The 26955-nt window shown below is 39.4% G+C and overlaps 1 protein-coding gene across 6 annotated transcripts in view; it reads left to right on the top strand.

The window, feature by feature from the left end:
- The window catches only part of MAGI2 (membrane associated guanylate kinase, WW and PDZ domain containing 2), a 673341-nt gene that overhangs the window by 390690 nt on the left and 255696 nt on the right, over positions 1 to 26955 (top strand). For all 6 annotated transcript variants that reach the window (XM_069978196.1, XM_069978177.1, XM_069978169.1 and 3 more), the window contains exon 3: positions 6964 to 7083. In XM_069978196.1, coding sequence (XP_069834297.1) covers positions 6964 to 7083 — 120 coding nt within the window. The remainder of the gene's footprint in view (positions 1 to 6963; positions 7084 to 26955) is intronic.

Raw genomic sequence — 26955 nt, 5'->3', positions numbered from 1 at the left:
CGGAACCAGGAGACTTGGTACAATAATTCAGCAGCGAAGACAGCACCAAAGTAGTCAAAAATCTTGTGACTTTATTAACTCCCTCTTGTGCAATGTTTTGCCTTTCTCAGAACTAAAACGAAGAATTTTTACTACTTTAGTGCCGCCTCTGCTGCTGCTCCGGAGGGGGTGCAGTCTGGTGAGGGGGGCATAATCCTACCTATCACTGATACTGCTGCTCCGGAGGGGGTGCAGTCAGATGAGGGGTGCATAATCCTACCTATCACTGATACTACTGCTGCTGCTCCGGAGGGGGTGCAGTCTGGTGAGGGGGGGCATAATCCTACCTATCACTGATACTACTGCTGCTGCTCCGGAGGGGGTGCAGTCTGGTGAGGGGGGCATAATCCTACCTATCACTGATACTGCTGCTCCGGAGGGGGTGCAGTCTGGTGAGGGGGTATTATCCTACCTATCACTGATACTGCTGCTCCGGAGGGGGTGCAGTCTGGTGAGGGGGGCATAATCCTACCTATCACTGATACTGCTGCTGCTCCGGAGGGGGTGCAGTCTGGTGAGGGGGGCATAATCCTACCTATCACTGATACTGCTGCTGCTCCGGAGGGGGTGCAGTCAGATGAGGGGGGGCATAATCCTCCCTATCACTGATACTGCTGCTGCTCCGGAGGGGGTGCAGTCTGGTGAGGGGGTATTATCCTACCTATCACTGATACTGCTGCTGCTCCGGAGGGGGTGCAGTCTGGTGAGGGGGTATTATCCTACCTATCACTGATACTGCTGCTGCTCCGGAGGGGGTGCAGTCTGGTGAGGGGGGCATTATCCCACTTGTGTCTGTGTCTGCTGCTTATATCTTTATTCTTGAGTCGGTACAATAGTTGAGAAGAAGTTCACACTCTGGAGGTCCCAGTTGTGCAGGAGATCCGTGAGGCTTAGGCGCTGATCAGCTGATTCAGGATTCTTACATTAAAGATGATAGGTGTCGTATTAGACGTAGGAGTAAGATTTAAATCAATGGATGAGGCGTTTCTAAGGGAATCCTCAATAGATCTGATGATCTCATCTGATGAAACCCGTCATCCATTGATTAAAGTATTACTGTTATATCTACTACAACACCTATCATCTGTGATGTGAGAATCCTAAGCTGATCAGAGCCCAAGCCTCACGGATCTCCTGCACAACTGGACCTCCAAAGTGTGAACTTCTCATCACATACATACAGTATATATATATATATATATATATATATATATATATATATATATATATATATATACACATACACATATATACACACAAACAGACATACTGCAGACATACACACTGTATACATATATACACAAATAGACATACTGCAGACATACACACCGTATACATATATACACAAATAGACATACTGCAGCCATACACACTGTATACATATATACACAAATAGACATACTGCAGCCATACATACTCTATACATATATACACAAATAGACATACATCCTGTATACATATATACACAAATAGACATACTGCAGCCATACACACTGTATACATATATACACAGACATACTGCAGCCATACACACTGTATACATATATACACAAATAGACATACTGCAGACATACATACAGTATACATATATACACAAATAGACATACTGCAGCCATACATACAGTATACATATATACACAAATAGACATACTGCAGCCATACACACTGTATACATATATACACAGACATACTGCAGCCATACACACTGTATACATATATACACAAATAGACATACTGCAGACATACATACTGTATACATATATACACAAATAGACATACTGCAGCCATACACACTGTATACATATATACACAAATAGACATACTGCAGCCATACACACTGTATACATATATACACAAATAGACATACTGCAGCCATACACACTGTATACATATATACACAAATAGACATACTGCAGACATACATACAGTATACATATATACACAAATAGACATACTGCAGACATACACAAACATGCAGACACAACACACCTTACATATATACATCTAATCATACTAACACACACAGACTCACCAACATGGATACACAGATACAAAAGCATGCAGATTACACATATAAACCATCTATAGAACTACATTACATAATATATACACTATATACATGATAGAAAACACACACATATATCACTCACATGGATAAAGACATGACACATGTACAGACACACACTGATGACAGATAGACAAGTATATACACACACACTCACATGTTCAGCAGGGCAGGAAGCTTCAGTCTTCTTGTCTCCATCTTCTCTTCTCCCTGCCAGGCCCAGCAGCCTGCAGCCTCTCCCCATCTCCTGTGCACCGACTGCACACATAGCAACAGGAGAGTCACGTGATTGCAGAGGGGAGGGGGGATGGAGGAGGCCCTGCTGCTGCTGCTGCTGCTGCTGCTCTCGTGACAGGCAGGAAGAGGTCAGCGCTGAGGCCCAGAGCTGATGTAAGGGAGTCAGGTGAGCAGGGGGGAGGGGAGGGCCAATGATTATACAAAGAACGGGCCCTGATGCGGTGCTGAACTCACCCCAGCAGTGTGGGAGCCAGCAGGGGGCCCCTTGAGCTCCGGATACCAGGCAGCTTCCAAACGGGAGGCCCCTCTCTGGCTTAGGGGAAGGGCCCTGCAAGAGGGAGGAGGGGGTGGGGCCCACCGGGGGATCCCCCGGCTCCCCGGTGGCCCAGTCCGACGCTGCCCCCAAGGGTACTCCATATAGTGCCTCACATAGTAGTAGTGTCCCATACAGTAGCCAGCCCTCCCAATAGTGCCTCCTATAGTGGCTAGCCCTCCACAATAGTGTCCTATATAGTAGCCAGCCCCCACATTAGTGACAACTGGTAGCAGGCAGGTGATGGGTAGACATGGGACAACACTATCAGTATCAATGACTGGGAAGGCAATGCACCAAGTTACACACCAGCCCATGTTCTGACACCAAAGACATAGTACAAAGGATACAAGCCTGTTCTCACTGCTGTGTAGTCACCTGAACATCGCTGCCACCTTGGTACCTCTGTTGGGGTCAAGGGCATGGTTGGTCCTCTTGCTACCTATAAAGAAGGGCTATGGCAATGGCACATAGAGGTCACTTCTGGTGAGGTCTCTGGTGACTAGAGAGCACAATAGCCAGAGCCGGGAGTCGGTAAAGGCCCTCATGTGGTGCTGCCTGCCTGTGCTGATCATACTTGTCAGTGCACCATCACTAACCACATCAATATAGTGATTAAAAAAAAATGACAGAATGTGTTCAGTGCCGGCACACACTCAATCAGGTGTGTAGTATTAACAAGGAAAACGTAAAAGGTTGTATGTAAATTATGGTTTGTAATTTTTAACCCCTTAAAGACAGACTGAATTTTAGTTTTTGCACTTTTTTCCTCCTTGTGTTTAAAAAAACCATATCACGTTAATTTTTTCACCTACAGATCCATATTGGGTCTTTGCACTTTGTAATGACATTCTTCATTTGCCATGTTGTAAAACTGACGTTATTTATATTCCTCAAATCAGTATGCTTACAACAACAGGCAAACCTTAAAAAAATGTAAAAAAATAAATGTGATTGCTCTGTTCTGACTTCGTTCTGACGTTTTTATGGTTTAATCTATGGGGCTATATGAGAGCGTGTGTATATTTTTGATCTTTTTTTATTACATTTTTTTCTGGCATGTGATGTGACCAAAAATAACATTTTTGCTTTTTGGCAGGTTTTTGCGCTTATGCAGTTTACAGTGCAAGATCAGGAATGTGATATTTTAACTTTTTGGGTGCGATGCACACCTGTTGGATTCAATAAGAGCTGGAGATCATGTTTTTTTTGTTATTTTTGGGGTGTATTTGAGGTGGTTTAAAAAAAAAAAAAATTGGTGGTGAATTCACATGTGTGCAACTGTCTAATTTCTATTTGGATAAATGGAACTGTTTTTGAGTTTGTAAAAAAGGTTTGCAACAAATCTGCCAGTTGAGTGTCTGCTGTGTTATATGATAAAACTATTTTATTTATTTTCTCTGCTTCTCAGGGCACTCACTCTACCCTAATTGTACTACCCAAAGCTGTCCATGTTTGTGGTTGTGCACTGTTCTATTGATGTAAAAATGATGTACCTGATGGTACATCAGAGCTGATAGAATGGCGCCCTTGTTCAGTACCAATGCCTGCTAGCTATATTATACTGTTCCTTCAGCAATTAAGTTATTTGGATTATAGAAATATTTTTTTAGGAGTTAGTTGTATCTGACCCAACTGACCCAGTATACACCTACCGTGTATAAACATTTAAAAATTGTAAATATGTTCTTATACACCCCGATATTGTCACATTTTTTCCCTTTTAGAATAGCATACGCAATGTGCATTTAGTGTCCGTAGGCGAGATTTAGGAATAACTACTGGAAGCAAAACCAGTGTAGGAAGATAATCAACAAGAGCAAATGGAGCTGTAGAGAGAACATCTATTACACACCAAGAGAGCTATGAAAAAGCTGGCTTATTTGTATGAATAATAAGTAGAGACATATTTTAATCCACTGCACTCCTTTGCAAAGGCATGTTGGCTGCCAGGGTATGTTTTATTCAGCAACATTTTTTGTTAGATTTTCTCTTGCATTTTAGATTGATGACTGCAATATTCCTTTTACTTATAATACTACAGCTTCACACATGCTTCTAGATTTGTTCAGGCTTGGGCATGTTTTATTAATATTGACAGCTACTTGGCCACATTTTGTATGGAATACTGCTGCTGCAAAATATACTTCACCTTCAAGCCATATTGTCAAACTCGCAGAAGTCATGGCGGTACACACATTTTAGTACTAAAGTACATGAGAAGAGACTAGCTGAATATTGTCCTAGACAAGAAGAAACTTCACTGCCACAGAATTGGCCATTAAAGGGACCTTACCAAAATGACACATCAGCTTTTCAAAGGATAAGTCTGCCTGACTGGTGGGAGTGTAAAATCTAGGACCCCCACTGATGACAAGAATGGGATTGCTGAGGATCCCTGTTTGAAAAGAAAGGTGGTCGCTTAGTGTCACTTTATTTAAGTTCCATGGACTGCTGTGAATATCTATGTACTAAACTCTGCTATCCCCGTCATAGCAGATAAAGGGGTATTACCATAATGACAACAAACAGAATGTTATATAATATCTGGTATTTATGGACACACATTTGCCTTTTGGACAGCATTAGGGTTCTCCTCTGCTACTTTGCTGATCTGGTGTCATGGGTTTGATTGCCACCAAGGAAAACCTATTCATTTGTAGTTTATCTTCTGTTTGCATGTGTTTCCTCTGGGTATTTCTTTTTCTATCCACACTTTACAAGCACCCTAATAGGTAAATAGATGTGAAATCCATGTCTATGTGTGAAATGGAGAAATATAATTGTAAGCTCCAGTGGCTTATGTGCATGGTAAAAAATACTGCATATCTTATTGATACATGAGCAACAGAAAATAAATTAAAATACAATAATGGTTTCATACAACCTTTACATATAAGGAACATATTGAGAACAGCGTGTAACTAAGGAGTTAAAAAGAATCCACAATAATCTTTGCATCATGTACATACCCCCACAGGCCCTATACCAGGAATGACATAGTGTATCAGATTTGCTAGCAGTGTTCTTTTTAAAGAGGAGTAAAAAAAAAAAGTATTACTAACAAAAAATTAGTGCCAGAGAATCTCTTCTAGGAACTGTGTCCCTTTAATTTTAAGAAATGTTGGGAACAAACTGAGAGCTGGACAATACACATAACACAGAGAGAGAAAATAAAAAAAGAACCCTGCTATTTTTCGCACTCATTGCTGGATGGTTGGCGCTGGAAAACGTATCACCTTGTAGTGATAAGACAAAGCAGCTAGGATTTCCTATTGCGAGCTAATTGGAAATTATATTTACGTGTTAGAAAACACTATGAGGCTATCTGCACACTTCGTAAGAGACCGGCCGTTTCGTGACCCTTATATTTTTGTAATCACGACCATTGCACAACGGCCGTGATTTTATGAAAATATACGTTGTGTGAACATAACCTAAGGGTGCGATCACATGTATAGGATCCGAAGCAGATTTGATGCTGTGTTCAGTTATTAAGATCAAATCTGCTGTGGATCTGCACCATCAAATCCACTGTGATACGGTGTGTGTGAAGCTACCCTGAGGGCGGGTTCAGACTGAGGAATTCTCGCGGAAAATGTCCGCGGAATTCCTTCAGCTGTCCACCCGCACATCTGGGCGCCTTTCCGCCGGCCCCATAGACATTCTATGGGCCGGCGTATTCCGCTATACGCTGAAAGAAGTGTCATGTCACTTCTTTCAGCGGATCGCGGAATACCTCGGCCCATAGAATGGTGTCTATGAAGCCGGCGGAAAAGCGCGTGCCCGTGCTGACGAAATTCCACGGACATTGTCCGTGAGAATTCTGTAGTGCATTTACACGTACAGGATCTGCAGCAGAAAAACCGCTGTGGTACGGTGTGTGTGAAGCTACCCCAAAGGGTTATTCTCCTTTCTGCTAATATAGTTATACTTCAAGCTATAGCTATATTAGCAGAAGTTCTCTACAATAAATTAATTTAGCCAACTTGCCGCCTCCTCCTGATATGCTGCTGTTTCCCTCCCGTTATTGACAGCTTGTTGTCTGAAAGCAGTGGTCAGGCTAGTGTATACATAAATATAGTATACGTATTTGTATATATTATACTATACGTCTAGGAGGCAAGCTTGATAAATGCATATTTTCAAAAATACTTTGCTTGACGAGAACTGCAAGTATAACTATAGTAGTTGAGACAGGAATACCCTCTTTAATAGAAAAAAAAAAATTATGTGTCTATGTACTTAATTTGTAGTCATTAATATTTCTTTTTTACAAATGTGTAATTGCTCGTTTCATTTTTTTCAGGCACCACAAGGCAACCTAAAGAAGGGGAGGTGCCCGGTGTGGATTACAACTTTATTTCTGTGGAAGCGTTTATGGAATTAGAGAAAAGTGGAGCCTTACTGGAGAGCGGTACTTATGAGGGTGAGTTTTTAAGAAGAAACACAATGGAATACAGTGGACCTTTTCTAGGAATACTAGTATAAATATGTAGCAACCATTGAGACGCCATCTGTCATATTGCCAGTCTATAAATGAATACAGGCATCAGATTATGCCACTTGTAGTGCACTCATTTTCTGTTTCTATGGAAACCCTCTAAGTGCCACAGCAGAGGGCAGCTTCAAAGAGCAGATCTCTGCCCCGGGTAATCACTAATGTTATGTATTACATAGACATCTATTTCAATAAACACTAGGGAATGCTCTATGTACTGTACAGTATTAAAGCGCTCACCGGATATTATACTGCAGCTTATTTTTAGACAGTTACAGTACGGCAGTGCCAGAAATAATAATGCCTATTTTGATAGTATGTTGAATATATACTAGCTTTATCACATCTCCTTAAAGAATATTGTTTTTTTTTTAACCCTTTGAGGACCAGGCCCAAAATGACCCAGTGGACCGCGCATATTTTGATCTTTGCGCTTTCGTTTTTCCCTTCTCCCCTTCTAAGAGCTCCAGCACTCTCCGTTTTCTTACAAGCCATGTAAGGGCTTGTTTGTTACAGGAATAGTTGTACTTTGTAATGGCGTCTTTCATTTTACCATAACATGTATGACGGAATCCTAAATATATTATTTATGAAGATATAAATTGGTGAAATCGTAAAAAAGAATGCAATATGGTAACGTTTGGGGGGTTGCTGTGTCTACGTAATGCACTATATGGTAAAAGCGATGTGATACTATTATTCTATAGGTCAGTCTGAACACAACCATATGCAGGTTACACAGATTCTCTAATGTTATATATATTTTTTTAATGAAATCCTTTTTTTTTTGCAATTAATTATTAATAAAATGGGCCTATTGTGACGCTTATAAGTTTTATTTTTTCACCTACGGGGCTGTATGGGGTGTCATTTTTTCCGCCATGATCTCTAGTTTTTACTAATACTATATTTGTGAAGATCAGACGTTTTGATCACTTTTTATTATTTTTTTATATAATATAACATAAAATCGGTAATCCGCGCACTTTTTTCCCTCTTTTCGTGTACGCCGTTCACCATTCGCAATGACGCTTGTTATATTTATATAGATCGGACAATTACGCACACTACGGTATATTATATGTTTATTTTTATATGTTTTAATTTATATAATGGGAAATGGGGGTGATTTAGACTTTTGGTTTTGGGGTAGTGTGTTTGGTGTTTTTAACTTTTTTTTATACATTTTAAGTCCCTTTGGGGGACTTGTACATACATTACTTTTATTTTACACACTGATCACTGCTATGCCATAGGCATAGCATTGATCAGGGTTATCGGCGCTCTGCTCATTGAGCCTGCCTGTGCAGGCTCAGTGACAAGAGCGCCGATCGGACCACATGGAGGCAGGTGAGAGACCTCCGGCGGTCTGTTTTACCGATCGGGACCCCCGCAGTGTGTCCCGATCGGTAAGTGACAGGGGACTCCCCCTGTCACTTACACTTAAACGCTGCGGCTGCGCCGCCATCGCGGCGTTTAAGGAATTAATGTCACGCTGCAGCGCGATCACTACAGTGTGTCATTAATGGTGAGGTGCCGGCTGCTGATTGCAGCCGGCCCCCACCTGCTATGAAGCCGTCCGGCCCCCCGCTCGCAGACCGGCCTCCCGCTCATCCGCAGCCCCCCTGTGCCGACTCGATCGCCACCCCCACCGCCGCCGCTCTGATCGCCATCCCTGCCAGCCCGATCGCCACCCCCACCGCCGCCGCTCTGATCGCCATCCCCGCCGCTCTGATCGCTACCCCCGCCGCCGCTCTGATCGCCACCCCCACCACCGCTCCGATCGCCACCCCCACCACCGCCGCTCCGATTGCCCCCCCACCGCTCTGATCACCCCCGCTGCGAGCATACGTTTGGATACACATACGTTTGAAATTCCCGGCTCCCCTCTTCAGCCAATCAGTGCTGCAGAGGAGCACTGATTGGCTGAAGAGGAGCCGCTTGAAATTCCCGGCTCGCCTCTTTAGCCAATCAATGCACTGAAGAGGGGAGTCGGGGATTTCACAGCATATTTTTTGTCCAGTAGCGGATTATAATAGGTCAGTTTTGGGCGGTAGCCCGGGGCCCATGGCCACCCCAACAGACAAAAATTAAAATTGACTTAAGAGGGTTAAGCTCATTTCTATTCAATCTTGCAATTAATCTACTCATTGGTTTAGCTAAAACCACACTTTAGCATTGTGTACGGAGTTCTGGGCTGATAGGTACCCCAGCACATACTTTCCAGATATTAATAGGGTGGTGTTAAAAGAAGAGGGCAGGCAACACGGTGGTAGACATTACCCTGGCCACCTTTGTTTTTTTTTAGAAGCATAGCTGTTGTTAAGTTCTGGGAAGCATAGCTGTTGTTAAGTTCTGAATAAGTTAATTTTTGTCATGGAGTTGGTTGGTGGAATGTCTCACTTTTAACATCTGATATGTGATCTATTGTAAATAAAATGTGTCTACGAAATTTGCTAATCATTGCACTGTTTTTTTATTCACATTTATTTACATAGTATACAACATCCTGACTTTAGGGTTGTGCAGGTTAGTGACGCACTAACATTTATTTTAATTCTTGCTGAGGCATACACACTTGACTGTAGCTGGTCCTACTGGCTTTCCTGGCTCCATATAGCTAGCTGATTCTGTCATGGAGTCAGAAGGTTGATCATTTACTGAACAGGAGGTAAAGAGGCAGTAGACAGGGCAAAAGGATGTGGATGGTCAGAAAGATACCTAACATAGAAAGTAATGGCCGCAATAAGCAATGTGTCAGCCTCTGGAACAGGGATGGGCAACTAATTTTCCGATGGGACCACATGAGAAGTTGAAATGGTTTTTTAGAGCCAGACAACCCTTCATCCCTTCTCCTTCATCTCTGGCTTGTCTGTATTAATTCAATCACTTTAATGACATGCATATGGAGGGGTCAGGTGACCATTACATCAATCAGCATCCTCCATAGGAACACCGTGCTCAGATTTATCATCCTGTCAGAACAAAATCGAACACATTTTTGTCTCAGATAGCAATCAGAGTCCATTGTAAAACCTGAAAGGTGAGCTGTGATTGGTTGCTCTGTGTTCAAAAAATGTGGGCCACTGTGGGCTAGCAACCAGTTTGACACAGTGGAGGAGACTGAATAGATTTGTATGGTCGCATGCACTGCAGCTTTATGGACAGGATCACATTAGGATGACATGGATGGTCAAGCAATAAAAGGGCGGATCAACAGTAATGAACTCATTGGGGCAGAGGTAGTTATAACAGCATGTCAAGATGTCACCCTGTTTAAACATTGACATGTTTTAAAAAGAGAGAGTGGCCAATTCCCTTAAAGCTTGAATCTTATTGCAGGATGGCAGTGTCAGACTAGCCTCCCAGAGTTCCAGAATTTTAAGGTTCTGACACCATAATATCCCTCAAAGGTTCAGCTAATAACTTGCCGCTATCTTCTGTATGTTATGTTAAGCTGTAAATAAGCTATTGGATCTTATTGATGATGTGCCTTGTGTGTAATGATACTATGAGATAATAACAAAGGTTTATGGTTCAATTACAATGCCCTGTATAGAGGAAAGAACCCAGGACAATACTGTATGCATTAGTAGGTTGTCTAAGAGTGTGGCTCAAAAACAGTAGCCACTAAGCTTTCAATAGACATAGAAAAATTTGTGATGCAGTTGAATTCAGCCCAAAGAGAATTGCATAGAATGTTTTGTAGTCCTTTCTCTATTATGTGCTCTATATGGATTTACAACTTATAGATTTTATTCATTTGTTGATTCGCAGCAAATATCTTAAAATAAGTTTGGATTTAAAACAAATCTATGAATTCTAATTTCCATAAATTTAGAGACCTCCATTAATAACGACCAAGTGCTCAGATAGTCCAATTGTGACATCATACTGGTAAATGATAGCCTAATATCTTTACATACGTCCGCTACACGTGAATTTGGTGTCATTCTGTCATGTCATTTATACAGTCTTCACAATGTTTTTAGATAAAGATTGATGGCTTAGTTTTGATATAGTAATAGCAATAATAACATTACAGAAATGAAAACTCCAGTTAGTTCTTCATGCTGTGTTTGTAATGAAGCTACATAAGGTAAGCTTTGATATCAGGAAGTCTACTAATCGATGAGAAACATTTCATGAAACCTGGAATCAGCTTCAGAAGTAGACCTCATAAATCCATCATTATGTATAGATCTGCTCTGCTGTGCTCAGCAAGTTATTTTGAAAGCCTTGAAGCTTCATTTGAAGAGGTATTATTTATGTTAGCAGACTACATGATGTGTATAAATCATTTGTCTATAAGATATATTGTCTCTGCTACTTGTAATCAACATTTGCCAACAAACGTTTGGTCTGGTTGAAAACAGCATCTAGAAGGGAATGGAGGACATCTGTGTGTGCGGTATACAGAATGCTGTTTTATTAAAATATAAGTTGTGTTTCCTAGTAATTGGGCTGCTTTTGATATCACATTTTGTGGTTTTAATTTGGGTAATAAATGCATGGAAAAATAAATATATAAAATTTATATAAAAAAAATAAAAATTCTGTAATTTTGTGGTCATCTAATTTTGCCCTTAGCTGTAGAGGTTACTGTAGTTTTTCAGTACTGAATAAGTAATACACTAAGGCAATATTAAAGTAAGTGTGTCAGCTAGTTTATTTTTATTAATTAGAGTAGGTGTCCCCTATAGGTAGTTTCCCCAATGAAATGGGTACCCCATATGTAATATCCCTCATTAGTAGGATCTTCCCATACATAAATTTACCAGTAGCCAGGTGTCTTTTATAGGTAACTTCCTTCATTAGCCAGGCCCCCCCCTCTCATAGACAATTTCCTCTATTATTCAGGTCCCCCTTGCAGGTAGTCTCTCCTATTAGAAAGGTTCCCCTTCAGGCAGTGTCCCCGAGTAGCCAGGTCCCTCTGCAGAGAATTTACTCAATTACGATTTTAAAAAACAACAAGTATGGCTACAAACAATGGTAATTCCATCATACGAGTCGTACCTTGGATCTTCGCAGCTTTTCATTAAAGGCTTATAACTCTATATAGAGAAGACGCATACTCGCTGAACTTCATGTTGCTGTATTTTATTTACATCATGGCACCTCGTAACAATCTGCTTACAGACTGATGTGTTATCAAGCCACACTCCGACCACTCCAGAGTACCGCCGTGACGTTTCGGAGGATGGGACGACTCCTTCCTCATGCGTGAGAGTGTAAGGGGAAGGAACGCCTTAAATGTCCAGCATCTGAATGTCATTAACCCTTAGTGGGCCAAATACCGTACAGGTTCATATAATCATCATCTTTAAATGTCACGTTTACAAAATAGAAGAAGATGCATATTTTGTAAATAGCTTTGCGTGTTGCTAAAATGTATAATTGTAACTAATATTGTATTTACTTATTGCTATTTTCTTCTTGCCTTAACAATCATGCGTTTTGTTCTATTTTGTAAACATGAAATTTAAAGATGATGATTATATGAACATGTACAGTATTTAAAATGTATGTAAAATACAACAACATGAAGTTCAGTGAGTATGTGTCTTCTCTGTATAGAGGTATTTGCCTTCAATGAAAAGCTGCGAAGATCCAAGGTATGACTTGTATGATGCAATTACCATTGTTTATAGCCATACTCTTTTTCTGATAAAATTTACTCAATAAGCCAGATACCCCATAGGAGATTTCCTTCACTATCCAGGCCCCCATGTAGGCAGTCCCACCCAGAACCAGACATCCACCAGTAGGTAGTCTCCCCCAGTAGGCAGGTCCCGCCTGAAGGTAGCATTGTCGTCTCCACATTAAGTAATAATTCTCCCTATTTTGTCCCTTTTTGTGTAATAATTATCATTCTGTATCTCTCCATAAAGTAAAAATAAGAAAAGAATTAGAAAATTGCGTAATTCCTGCAGTTGTCTGTTTTTGGCTTTATAACCCATGCATCCTATGCGTGTTAAATAAGATATTTCTAGACTTCAGACTTTTCAGATATTTCATTTCTTCAGACTTGGCCACATTTCTTATTCTGATTCTCACATTGCTTATGGTGAACAAGGAGTCAGCATGAGCATGGTTTATTTTGAAACGTATCAAAGTCAACATTGACTTTTTCCAAAATCTGTGCTTAAAGTGTGCCTGTCGCTATAACTTTCAAAATCTAAATGAATCCTAGATGTGATATAAAGCAAAAAAAAATCTAAATAAATCATGGATGTGATAAAAAAATGATATGTGTAAATTGCAAAGATGCCTTGTATCACATCTACTGTTTTAGATTTTGAAAGGTATAATGACAGTGACACTTTAAGAAGCTCTTTTGTGGGATCAGACCAGATGACTAGCCTTTGGTAACAATCAAGGGGCCCTCAGTGTTCATATGTCTCACCTCTGTTTTTCATCCTTGCTTCCACTTTTTTAATAGGTACTAACCTTTGCATACTGAGTACACCACACAAGACCTGTCCTTTGTGAGATGCTATTTTTTCTGCTTCCAGCATATCAACTTCAGGAGCTGACAGTTCTCTTGCTGCTTGATATATCTTACCCATTGACAGGAGCCATTGTCACAGTATAATCAATGTTATCCAGCTGTCAGTGGTTTTAATATTATGGCTTATCAGTGTATATAAATAATGTACATAAAATTCAGAATCACATTACATTTACTGAAGCAGTTAATATGCATAAGCTGAAGAGAAGTGTGGCTTGTGATATATTCTGAGATGACCGTGTTTTAGGGTACTCATTTTCTAACGTTTTTACTGAAATATCCTGTGGTGTCTGTCTTCTACCTATGACATCAGTGTTTTATTTTCTATATTACCTTTATAAACAAAAGCATAATCCATTTTATATTATCTCTTGCCCCTTGGATGCTTTATTATTTGAATGAATGGAAATAAGTCATACTTGAAAGCTTTGAGCCTTGTTATTGTAAGCTTAAGGTTTATGTGAGACAGCTGGAAATTCTATATTAAATTGAATTTGTTGAAGTAGAACTCTTTATAAATAGTCCTCTTTAGGAAGGTTTTTATACATATGGTTGGAAAAGCTTTTTTTTTTCTATAGTTTGGCAAGTAGCATGTCAGAAGAATACAATGTCTCAATTGCAGCAGTTTGATCACATACAAGAAAAAAAAATTATATCTAACCCGTTACTGATATTCTTCCTATTTTAACATTTTTCCTCACATATTTTTCCTCCTCACCTTCTAACACCCATAACATTTTTAATTTTTCCATCGACAAAGCTGTATGAGGACTTTTTTTTTTTTTTTTTTTTGTGGGACAAGTTGTATTCTTTTTACTTTTATTTATACTCTTAGTTGTACTCTACTTTATTTGTACTCTTTATTTATAGGGCAAAATTTAGGAATTTGTGGGACAATTATTTTTCTCAGTGCTACATGCTACTTTTTTTTTTTTTGCCCCACAAATCTGAATATGTGACTTTATCTCCTTTAATTTCATTTTTTTTCTGCGATGTGATGTGACCAGCAACTTTGGACTGGAATTTTGTTTGCATCTACCCCATTTACTGTGCTGAGTCATAATTTAATAGTTTGGCCAATTCTGTATAGGGGTACTTATTTAGTGTGTGTGTGTTTGGGGGGTGTACCTAGGTAAATAGGGTTTAGGAGGAAAGTGTTTTTAAGAAGAAACTTAACTCAAGAACAAGGGGACATAATCTGAGGTTAGTTGAGGGGAAAATCTCAAGCAATATGAAAGAATATTTCTTTACTAAAAGAGTAGTAGATGCTTGGAACAAACTTCCAGCAGATATGGTTGGTAACTCTACATTAACTGAATTGAATGCCTTAAGGACCAATAACATACTTTGTATGTCATGGTATCCCCAAGGTGGTGCAGACAGAGCTCACGGACCCTCTCTGTACTGTGCCACCCCCTGGCTGCTGAAAGAGAACTGGTGGTCGTAGCTGGCACAGCCTGATCAGCCATGCCGGCTAATTAACCATTTAAATTAATTTAAACAGGTTTCCTTTAACATACAGTAATCAAAGATTTGCTTTTAGTAATAACAATTTGACAGGTCAATATGAAGCTCAGATCTAGCTACAATGGAGTGAATATGGTGTAAGTAGAAGAATGCCACCTAACATGATAAATAAGAATCTTTATTGGTTATTGCAGCTTTCTGCTGGTTTTTTTAAACCTTCAGTCAGGCAAAGCCATTAATACATTATAGTTTCCTTTTTTCAACACTGTATTTCATCTTAGCTTTAATCTTAGCAGGAAAGGGACAATAGGTGCTGTTAAGAATGTGGAGTGAAATTTTAATGTTTGTTTATGAAGGCAAAGAAGTATGGTACCCCACATCTCCTGGCTAATACAATGGAATATGTTCTAGAAAAACTGAAGGTGATGTGCTTGGAATCCGTATGCAGTAATTTGTCTGGTTTACACATTGCTGAGTAGCTTAAAACACAACCATGGAGTTCATCAACTGCAGCATTTCTTTTTTACTTCTTCTTTCTAAATGTGTTTATTAAAGAATTTTTTGCATAACAATTACAGCGCCAATTACAACTGCAGCATTTCTAAAGCTATAATGAAGTCCAGATACTGCATTAGCTTTTAACTGCTCCAGCTAGAAAAAAGAGCTGTTTCTTAGCCTCCACTTGGTGACCTTTGCAAGGTCTTCTTGACAACCATTCCATGGTTGGGGGTCATGATGACTAATATGTTCCCTGCATTTGCAATGTGTGCACAACCCTGAGGATGCAGATATTTCTTTAACTAATCAGTAAAGATGCAATGGAAATGGAGAACACTTTTGCTTTAAAGTCTTTTGTAATCTGAAGGTTTTTGCAGTTGTGAGTTGTCATAAATTATCAGAAAGATTATAAGAAGAACATAAACAAAGGGTCAGATTAAAGTGAATTTCTTAGCTCTTAAGGAGGCACTGTCATAAAACAAAACTTTTGACATCAGAGATTTGTCAGTTTTGATCGGTCTGGGCCTGGGAGTGTTGAGACCATGACCGATCGTGAGAATGAGAGGGGGAGGGGAGTCCGTGCTCAGTGTGGTCCTCATAATTTCTCATAATGAAAATCTGTGGGGCATGTGTCTTCTCACTGACACAGAGGGATACAGGGAGAGAACCACGCGGCAGCACAGTCCTTTCCCCCATAATTCTATTGATGGGTCTGGGACTGAACATATTAAGACTAGAGATAAGCGAACCTGGAGCATGCTCGAGTTGACCCGAACCCGAAAGTTCGGCATTTGATTAGTGGCGGCTGCTGAACTTGGATAAAGCGCTAAGGCTATGTGGAAATCATGGATATAGTCATTGGCTGTATCCATGTTCTCCAGACAACCTTAGAGCTTTATCCAAGTTTAGCAGCCACCGCTAATCAAATGCCGAACGTTCGGGTTTGGAAGGACTCGAACCCGAACCTGGTTCACTCATCTCTAGTTAAGACATGTTAAAAGTTTATTTTGCTGACAGGTACATTTTAAAAAATGAATGCTTGAAATAAAAATGAATGTATGACTGATGAGGTACTGTGCAGACAGTACCGTATCAGTGTAAATACCATCTTGACGAATGTAGCATGGCCTAAAAAAAATCATGTTGTACTAAATCGCAAATGACTTGTACTCTTTACATCTCGGAAGTCGTACCCACCTTTTCAGAAACTAATGCATCTTTAAAAATAGTGGCTCTGGACTTCATAATCATGCCATATTTTTCAATGCATTCATGCCACAAAACTGTAGTAAATACTTTGACCTGCCCCATTGTTTTAATTGACCTGCACAATATTCAAATTATAATTTCTCCCAGATGTGTACATGTATGATGGGGCATGCATGAAAGATTATGCTGTGTTTACAAGTTCTTTTCTTTGAAAGTTTATTTATGAACTATGTTCTGAGCACAGTCAGTCTTTCAGGAAGCATTTTTCTTTGTTCTACAGATTTTGTCTATGCTCATGCAGTATAACACTAGCAGGAAAAAGAATGGCTGCTGTTTTCAATAAAAAATGTACCGTGTGTGAACATAGCATATGATTGCTCGAATTATTATTTACTAATGTGAAACTGGCACTAATTTTTCCCCATAATGCTGGAATGGGAACTTGAACCTGGTTGCTGGTACTATTCAGTTTCCTACAAATGATCATGTACAAAACTACCTGCAGGTGAACATCTATCTAAAGTGAGAAACTACTATGGGGGATAACTAATGGGGAAACTACTATAGGGGCTAGCTAATGGGGGAAACTACCTACTGAGGCATATAGTTAGCAGGACTAATGGTCACACTATAGGGGAGGAAATATAAGAAAGGTGGTTTAAAGCCTAGGATGTCTGTCCAGTTCAGTACTAGTGTAGAAGTAAAATTGGTTTATTGAAATGCTCTGCCAAGCTCTTTAGTCTGTTTAACATGTAAAAAAAAATACATAGACAAAATCATACATTACAGAGATACACATGTAGCCATCAAGTCAAACATGAGGAGTGAGGGCCCTGCTCGCAAGAGCTTACAGACTGTGAGGAGAGAGTAGAATACAAAAGACTCATGCAAAGTAGTTCATTGCTATAATGGTCCAGCCTTCTTTATAAATATTACATATAAATTCCCTAACCATTTGGACCATTCTGTTGCTTTAGCCTTCTTCTTTTTTTAAAGCAATACTGTATTCACTAACCCACGCCCCCAAACCGTTGGAGCTATCTGTATCCACCTCATCTTGTGGTATCTGATGAGAGTAATTACTTTGCAGTCTGCCTTTTAACCCCTTAAAGAAGAACTCCAGGTAAAATCTACAAAATATGCGGCAAAACCAGGAAAAAAATATTTGTGCAGTGACATTGAAAAAAAATGCAATTATTTTTATTTTGAAGTGGTTCGTGTTTACGCCGTTTGTCCCTTTGGTAAAATTGTCATATTATATATGTTCCTCAAGTCAGTACGATTACAATGACATGTAACTTGTATAACTTTTATTTTACTTGATGGCTTTAAAAAATTAAAACTTAAAAAAAAATTCTTTAAATTGCTTTATTCTGATCCTTATAATTCTTTTAATTATTGACCTATGGGTCTGTTTAAAGTGTAATTTTTTTGCGCCATGATCTGTACTTTTTATCAGTACTTTGCTTGCATACATGTGACTTTTTGATCACTTTTTACTAAATTGTTTCTAGATGTGATGTGACCAAAAATCAGCACTTTGGAATTTTTTTGCGCTTAAGCCATTTACTGTGCAAGATCAGGATAGCAATAATTTAACAGTTTGGGTGATTATCCACGTACCAAATATGTTTGTGTATTTTTTTTTTTATTTATAAAATCGGAAAAGTGGGTGATTCAAACTTTTATTAGGGGAGGGGATTTTTTATTAATAGAAACACTATTATTTGCCAATTTGACGTGGCCTAGAGTGTCATTGCTTGTCTAAACAGTGCACATGAGCGTTAACGATCCGAAGCATGTGCGCTCTTTAGACAAGCAATAATAGAAGAAATCCTATTAATTACACAACTTGCAAGCACAAAAAAAAAGAATGAAGATGAGCTGTTCTCTTGGTAGTGTGCTTTGTATGAAAAAAAAACAGTACGTGAGCTCCTTGTGAATAACATTATTCATTTTCTGTTATTAATTTGCATCTAAGAAACTTAACAAACAAAAAAGGCCCCTGCTGTGAAAGCTGACCAGTTCAGGAAATGCAAAGTTAAATCAATAGGACTTATTAGACATAACTACAGCGTTGCCTCAGAATGTTTGATACCATAGATGTAAATGACTGTGCTCATTTCAGTAACAAGTAATGACAAGTTTAGTATTGAATACCAGCAACATCGGCATAATCTGCAACATCTGACCCACGCTGTCTTTTTTCTCTACTGCCCAATCACTGCAGGTTTCATTCTTCTTTTAGCTTATAGTTAGCTGTCTTCTGTAACAGCTATAGGAAGACTCCCTTCAACTGGATCTTCAAAGATCAACTGGATCATCAATTTAATGTCATCAGTTGTTCATTTCACCTGCAGTGGCCACTACAGGAAAATGTTATATTACATGGTGTCTTTAAAATAAAATGCCATCCATATAATAACTTGAGGGATCAGGTTATGCGTGTTAGCCTTTTTGCTATATGTACAGTACGTACTGTGGTGTACATACAGGTACATGGCATGCTTATGCTCAAAGGCTAGAAGTAGGCTTGGGAACTAAGCATGCTTCATAGACAGTGGGTGCTTGTTGTTATTGGAACCCTACAAAAGGCAGTTTTTTAACCATCTCCCATTTTCGTAGCTGCCACCATTCCCTAGGTAAAAGTTTTTCTAATAGCTAGTCTACATCCAAGATGGCGCTGGCTGGGAAACTACATTTCCCAAGGTATCTATTAATAAAAAACTAAAACACAGTCGCGCTCCTGATATAGTACACTTGTAACAGAACTATATGTTTACTAGTGTATGTACAGCTGCGAGCTACAACTAGTGGTACTGGTTCCACTCATAAAAAATAAATGTAAAAAATCTGTGTTGTGCCGCGCTAAGTACTAAAACTCCAACTGATTATACTTATAATTGACAGTGCATAACATTAAAAACAAAGATGAATAGCGTTTGAAACCTAAAGGCTCACCAGTTTCCGTGCATGGGCTGGCTTGGATGTGTAGTTCTATAAGTCCGTACTACTGCACGTCCGTGGATTGGCTTTATTATATATTATACAGGTCCGTGATCTTGCACATCCGTGATGTAGCTATATTGGTATAGTCATCGGGATCCAAAGCACTTGAATAAAGTAAAGAATCCTGTCTTCTTGCAAGGCACGCGCCCCGGCCGGTGGCGTGTAGGCACTTGCTGGGAGGAAACCTGAGCGAGAGTCCTTCTGTGACATCACAGATTCTACGGGTCGCTTCGTAAGGCAAGAACTACCTCAACGTGTTTCAAAGGATATGTCCTTCTTTCTCAAGAGCCTTGCAAGAAGACAGGATTCTTTACTTTATTCAAGTGCTTTGGATCTTGTGGTATCTGCTTGTCGCTGGCACAATCTGCTTAGGCCTAACACTGTAAACAATATCTCTATCCATCTAGAGAGAGCGAGAGAGAAAAAAGGATAAAACAACTGTTTCCATTCCCTTATACTTCTCAGGAGGCTTACAGTTCTCTTGTTTCACCGCTCCTTCACCAGGTGCTCACTGATTGGTGTGATTTCAGTGGTGGGTGGGGTTACAGGTGAGGTGTTTCAGCTTGCATGGCAACAGAGGAGGCAGAGATTATGGGGGAGATTTATCAAACATGGTGTGAAGTGAAACTGGCTCAGTTGCCCCTAGCAACCAATCAGATTCCACCTTTCATTTTCCAAAGAGTCTGTGAGTAATGAAAGGTGGAATCTGATTGGTTGCTAGGGGCAACTGAGCCAGATTCACTTTACACCATGTTTGATAAATCTCTCCCTATGTGACTTTGGTCTCAGAAGGGAGGGAGAGGCCAGAGGAGTGGAGACTAAGTTGACCTGGAAGTGAGGCGCTCCTGCAGCTTCAGGGTGTAAGTCATTAAAACATAATGAAAGGTATAAACGGCTTTCACATACAGTATACAGCATTAAGGGTATATCATATAACTCACATAAATTTAAAGAACCTCAGTAATACACCTGAAAATACCCCTGTCTCTTGATAACATAAAAAGAAAAATCTTTACATAAAATTCTATTATAGCTGTGTATTAGTAAAATATAGCTAAACAAGAAAAGAATGTGTGTGCTGCCAAAATATTACAGCATCACAAAATAGAAACTAAAAAAAGTAATGTACTTTATTAAGTGTAAGCCAAATGGCGTCAAGAGAGGATTTCTAGCTAACAGGGGCTGTAGACCTGATAAACACTATTCTCTTTTCTACCTCGCTGCTGTGATGTATATGTATGACAGGAAGTGCATTCCTACTGTTGTGTCACAGTTGCCAAGGAGACAGATTTTATTATGGCGAAATGTATGGGACATCTGTGTCACTATAAGCAGAGCTTTATGAATGATATTGGTGTAGAATAAAGGGGAAAGTACCTAAAATGTAAAATAATTTTCCAGTTTGTTTGTACACTCATGAGTGCCCAAGTATCAGTAGTGTTATGTACACAGAACTGTTGCTTTAATACCAAAACCCATGAATCTGCTCTATATTTCTGAATGTGCCCTTAGACACGTCATAAATTTGATGTAATTTGTACTGTTGGCTAGAAAGAAAACACATTCATACATTAACTCTGCACACAGTACCCAGTCAGTATGTGAGGCAAATCTAAATCAATAGCTTTTTTATGGAATTGATTAATTTAGTGCTTTATTGCATGTATTTAACAACATGTAGTACTGTAAGTGATCTTAATAAGTGTTGTCTTTTTCTCATGAAAATAACCCATTTTAGATGGTAGCTGGCTGAAAGATCATTTTCCGCAGGTCTTGGGTGTCATTGCCAGGGGAAGGTGTAGCTAGCTATTTATTTTCCCTATAGCAGCTGATGCAATAGAAGTGTATTATTACATCCAGCCATATGATGGAACTAGGGGCATATACAGGTTTCATGGTTAACCCCTTAAGGACAGAGCCAATTTTTGCGTTTTCGTTTTTTCCTCCTTGTGCTTAAAAGGCCATAGCACTTACATTTTTCCACCTAGAAACCCACATGAGCCCTTATTTTTTTGCGTCACTAATTGTACTTTGAAATGACTGGCTAAATTTTTTCACAAAGTACACTGCGAAACCAGAAAAAAAATAAACGTGTGGTGAAATTGAAAAAAAAAACGCATTTTGTTTATTTGGGGGGTATTTGTTTTTACGCCATTCGCCCTGGGGTAAAACTGATTTGTTATATATATTCCTCAAGTCGTTACGATTAAAATGATATATAACATGTATAACTTTTCTTGTATCTGATGGCCTGTAAAAAATTCAAACCAATAACACATATATTTTCCTTGAAGTCGCTCTATTCCCAGGCGTCAGGTGTCAGGTGTCATTTTTTGTGCCATGATGTGTTCTTTCTTTCGGTACCTTGATTGCGCATATGCGACTTTTTGATCGCTTTTTATTACATTTTTTCTGGATTTGATGCGACCAAAAATGTGCAATTTTGCACTTTGGGATTTTTTTGTGCTTACGCCGTTTACCGTGCGAGATCAGGAATGTGATTAATTAATAGTTCGGGCGATTACATAAGCGACGATACCAAACATGTTTATTTATTCATTTTTATTTATAACCTGGGAAAAGGGGGGTGATTCAGATTTTTATTAGGGGAGCGGACTTTTTATTGATAACAACACTTTATTTATTTATTTTACACATATACTAGAAGCCCCCCTGGGGGACTTCTAGAATATACATATGAGATCATTGCTGTATAGTTATACAGCAAAGATCAATGAGATCGGCACAGTCGAAAACAAACGAGTGCCAAGCCGGGGTCGGCGCCATCTTGGAGCGGACCCTGGCCAGCACAACACACGGAGATTGCTCCTCCAGGACAACGTCCCGGAGGAGCGATCTCCCCCACTAGACACCAGGGAACGGATGCCTCCGGTAATTGGAGGCAGCTGTCAACTTTGACAGCTGCCTCCGATTACCTTATTAGCGGGCACGGCGATCGGACCGTGCCCGCTAATAGCCACGGTCCCGGGCTACTCGCGGCACCCGGGATCGCGGCAGTTCAGACCGGGGTCGCCGCGCGGCCCCGTTCTGAACACCCTTAACGACCACAGGGCGTAAATATACGCCCTTTGTCATTAAGGGGTTAAAGGGCTACTCCAGCAAAAAGCTTTTTTCCCAGTAATTGAAACACATTGCAAAGTTATATAACTTTGTAATATGCTTCAATCACCTATCTGCCCCCCTTCAACCCCCCACCAGGAAGTGAAGTAAACTCATCCTTACCTAATGACCGTTGACCGTTTCTGTGGCAGCCATTTTGTGACAATCACATCATCAAGAGGGAGGCGGGTCTAAGCCCTGTTAAGCCAGCCTCCCTTTGTCAGATGACACAGGATGCTCAGCTCTGATTGGCTGAAAAACATGTAAGCCATCTAACAGTTTTACAGAGTTAATTAGACATCACAGGAGACAAAGTGCATCATTGGAAAGCCCAAACCAGGAAGTAAAGAAAAAATGAAGCCACGAACTGGAGCTTCAGGGACCTGCAAACAGCGGGAAATTCAAACGGACACTCAGGAGGGATAGTAACTGTAAAAACTATGTTTGATTGAATGTTTGTTTTTTTTGTTTTTTTTTTTAGCAGCGCCGGAGTACCCCATTAAGGCTGGGTTCACACTGCATTTGTTTAGTATGTCACAGCTATATTTCAGCATTCTGTTCAAAAGTGGTGCTGATGTATACTGCTGCATACTGACAAAGGACCCTAATAAAGCCTGGCCAAGCCTTGTAATAGGCTATTTATATAAAAGCTGGTCTACAAGACCTTTGCTGGTTTACAGAGAGTATCAGGCTATGAAATAAGGCCCTTACTGAGAAGAAAACAATGGAGCAACTCACCCTTCAGGACAATCCTGCTTATGCCCCTGGATATCATTTTCTCATGTTTGATGGTCCAAATTCAGAGGATTCCCCTACATGTAATTTGTATGTCCTGACAGTCTTTTATCGGGTTCTAGTCATAGGGCTAGGCACTTAAATATAAGCCCCTGTCTATGACCTTGCTCGTGTTAAATTCATTTCTGTAAAGAAGCATTGCAAAAATTGGTAGATATTGCAGATGCAAGATGCTTTTAGCACCTAAAAATTAGTCCAGTGCAGTCTCCCGAAGGCTGCTTTTTAGTTTTGTGCTAGTTGAAAAAAAGAGACTAAACACATGAAGTCCCGGTCATTATAGAGAGTCACGGCTCAATGTGTCCATCAGTCACATGACTGCCTTCTCTGTGAGCGCTCAGATGACTTGGGAAACACTGGACTTCCTGTGTTACGACTCTTTGGGGAAAAAAAATTAGAACACAGGAAGTGCCATGTTTTTCCATGAGAACTAAAAAATGATTAATGCAAATTGCAAACTTTATTTGTATCACTGTAGACTATAGCAACAATTACACTTTAATAAGAAACTGAACACAAGAAAAAGGGGGCAGAACCTAAAATTAGTTGGGGAAAAGATCAGAAACTCAGACGCAACATGAAATATTACTTTACTGAAAGAGTGATGGATGCTTGGAACAAACTTCCCGCAGGTGTTGAATTTAAACATGCCTGGAATAATTATGTATCTCTCCTAAGGCCTCATTCACACGTCCAGTGATTTTTTTAAGGATCATAATTTGCTAGATCCGTGATCTGTGGAAAATATTATTATTATTATTAGGGTAGACTAGATTTTTCTGCCAACAATCTTCTATGTTTCTATGACAACTTTTTTATTTTATTTAATAGTTACAAATATATAAGGTCTGTTAGAAAAAAGTTACCTGTTCTTATCTCTTTACATGAAACATTTATTGACCAATAAAAAGGCAGAGCACTAAGCCACCAAATAAGTCCTGATGATAATACAAGTGATCTAGCGATCGTTCCTGCAGCCATGTTCTCCTAATAACTGGTCCATGATGGTGCTTTTATTGAGCTGTCATCCACCTAAGTAAAAAGACCCTTTTTTGGTAAAATTTTACACAGCTGGATTGCTACAGAGAAAGTATTAAAACATAACATCAATACATAATCCAGCATATCCCTGATATTACCTTGTATCCTTTTCGTTTTCCTAATGGCATTATTTCAAATTGTGAACAAGTTAACTGCTAACACAAATTTAGGCGTTATGTGTTTAGAACCCCTTTAAGAAAGTGAAGAGCTGAAGAAAGCTCAACATTTGTTAGAAATTATATGTTAAAAGCAAAGCAGTTTTATTTATTTATTTTAAATCTGTAAAAAGTATACATTTCCTGTAAAAGTTATAGGGGGAGAGTTATCAAAATGTGCTCCTGGCAGATTTGGGGCAGATTTGCCTCTTTTCCGTAACATAGTCCAGACGTGTCACCCACTCACCTCATGGGCGGGCAAGGTGGGCGGAAGTACGGCCAGGGAAAAGGGCGGAGGGCTTTATTTCAGACTGGCATACTCATACATTAGTCTTGATAAATGTCCCCCATACTTTTTTACGGATTTCTTATCCACATATATGTATTGCACATAGGTATCTTCAGTGCTAGGCATTGCTTTTAGTATATCATTATTTTGGTTAGTGGGAGCTGCTATAGAGGTCTCCAGCAGAACTAATGGAGTGTACTTTTGTAGCAGAGTGCCTGTGATTCACCATCCATGTATACATTGTTATAAATGACTTAGGTGGGCATGTAGTGAGAAAGAAATTATATGTATTATGGCTTGAAATCGGTCTTAATAGCAATAGAACAGATTAAATAATTATTTTGTCTATATAGGGTAAATAAAAGTAACTCTGTATCTGCCAAACATTCTTCTTCCATACTTGGCAACATGCAATCTAGTTTCCACATCCCCTCCATTAACCTTATAATTTTCTGGAGAAGTAAGATTTCGGTATAACCTCACACATTTTGCTGCTTCAGTAGAACACTAGTACGGTTTCTGATAATTTTTATCTGAATTTTGTGATCTTGTTGAAGAATCCATGTGAAAAATGTATTGACTCTAGCCGTAAGGTACGGTATCTACCACTGAAATTATCTTACAGTATCCATATCACAGTTTTACTGTGTACTGTTTGGAATAAAGAATTCTGTTGCTTGTTTCTATACCATGCATGTTGGTTTAGGAGAGAAGTGTAAGAAAATCTGAGGTTAGTTGTGGAATGATCAAAAGCAATAGGAGAAAATATTATTTTAATGAAACAGTAGATGCTTGGAACAAACTTCCAGCAGAAGTGGTAGGTAAATCTACAGTAACTGAATGTAAACCTGCCTGGGAGAAACATATATCTATCCTAGATTGTTATGCATTTGCATAGTTTAAAAAAAAATCTCCCATAATAAAAATTAAATCACTCGTCTTTTTCAAATAAAAGGGAACATCTAAAAAATAAAATAGTTTTCAAGTTTGTGTGTGAAAGTGTCCTAACTATTAAAATATAAAGTTACTAATCACACTGAATTCCATAAAAGAAAACAAAAAATTACATAGTGTCACAATCACTGATTTTTGGACACATATCTAAGAAAAAATTAATAAAAGTGATCAAAAACTGAGCATTAGAGAGAATGCCATAATAAAATTATTTACCATGCACGTATGCCTTTCAACTCAGCATGCATACCCTTCATCCCATTCAGATGTCTTTTAGAGAGTTTGTGCCTCCACAACAAGGATTTTTAACCACAAATGGCACACATGGTAGGCAGGGTTAGTAGTCCAAAGGAAGACATGTTTAAAGAGGTTATCCAGTTTGGTAAAACACATGTTAAATCACTCCCCCCCCCCCCTCTCTCTCTCTCCTGGATACTAACAATTCATGCCATACTTGTACTTATATTTTCAGTCTCCTTCCTCCAGTTCCGAGCTACTGCTTTCTCCTGAAGACACAAAAAACTATGTGAGCTGTTATGTTCGTCTTGCTCTGAACTCCCTCCTCCCTTCCCAGCCAATGTTTACATGAACTGTCTTGGGAGGGAGGAGGAGGGGGTTTACAGTGAGGTGGAGAAAGCGGCTCACACACAGATTTCTATGTCTTCTACAGAAAGCTGCAGTCTTAGAACTGAATGAAAGAGGCTGAAAAGATAACAAGTATAGAAAGAATTATTAGTCTTCGTGGGGGGAGGGAG

The sequence above is a fragment of the Dendropsophus ebraccatus genome, chromosome 1 (assembly GCF_027789765.1).
Source record: "Dendropsophus ebraccatus isolate aDenEbr1 chromosome 1, aDenEbr1.pat, whole genome shotgun sequence".
In the NCBI taxonomy this organism is placed as follows: domain Eukaryota; kingdom Metazoa; phylum Chordata; class Amphibia; order Anura; family Hylidae; genus Dendropsophus; species Dendropsophus ebraccatus.
Note: the sequence above shows the minus strand (reverse complement) of the source record. Positions and strands in the feature narration are given on the sequence as shown.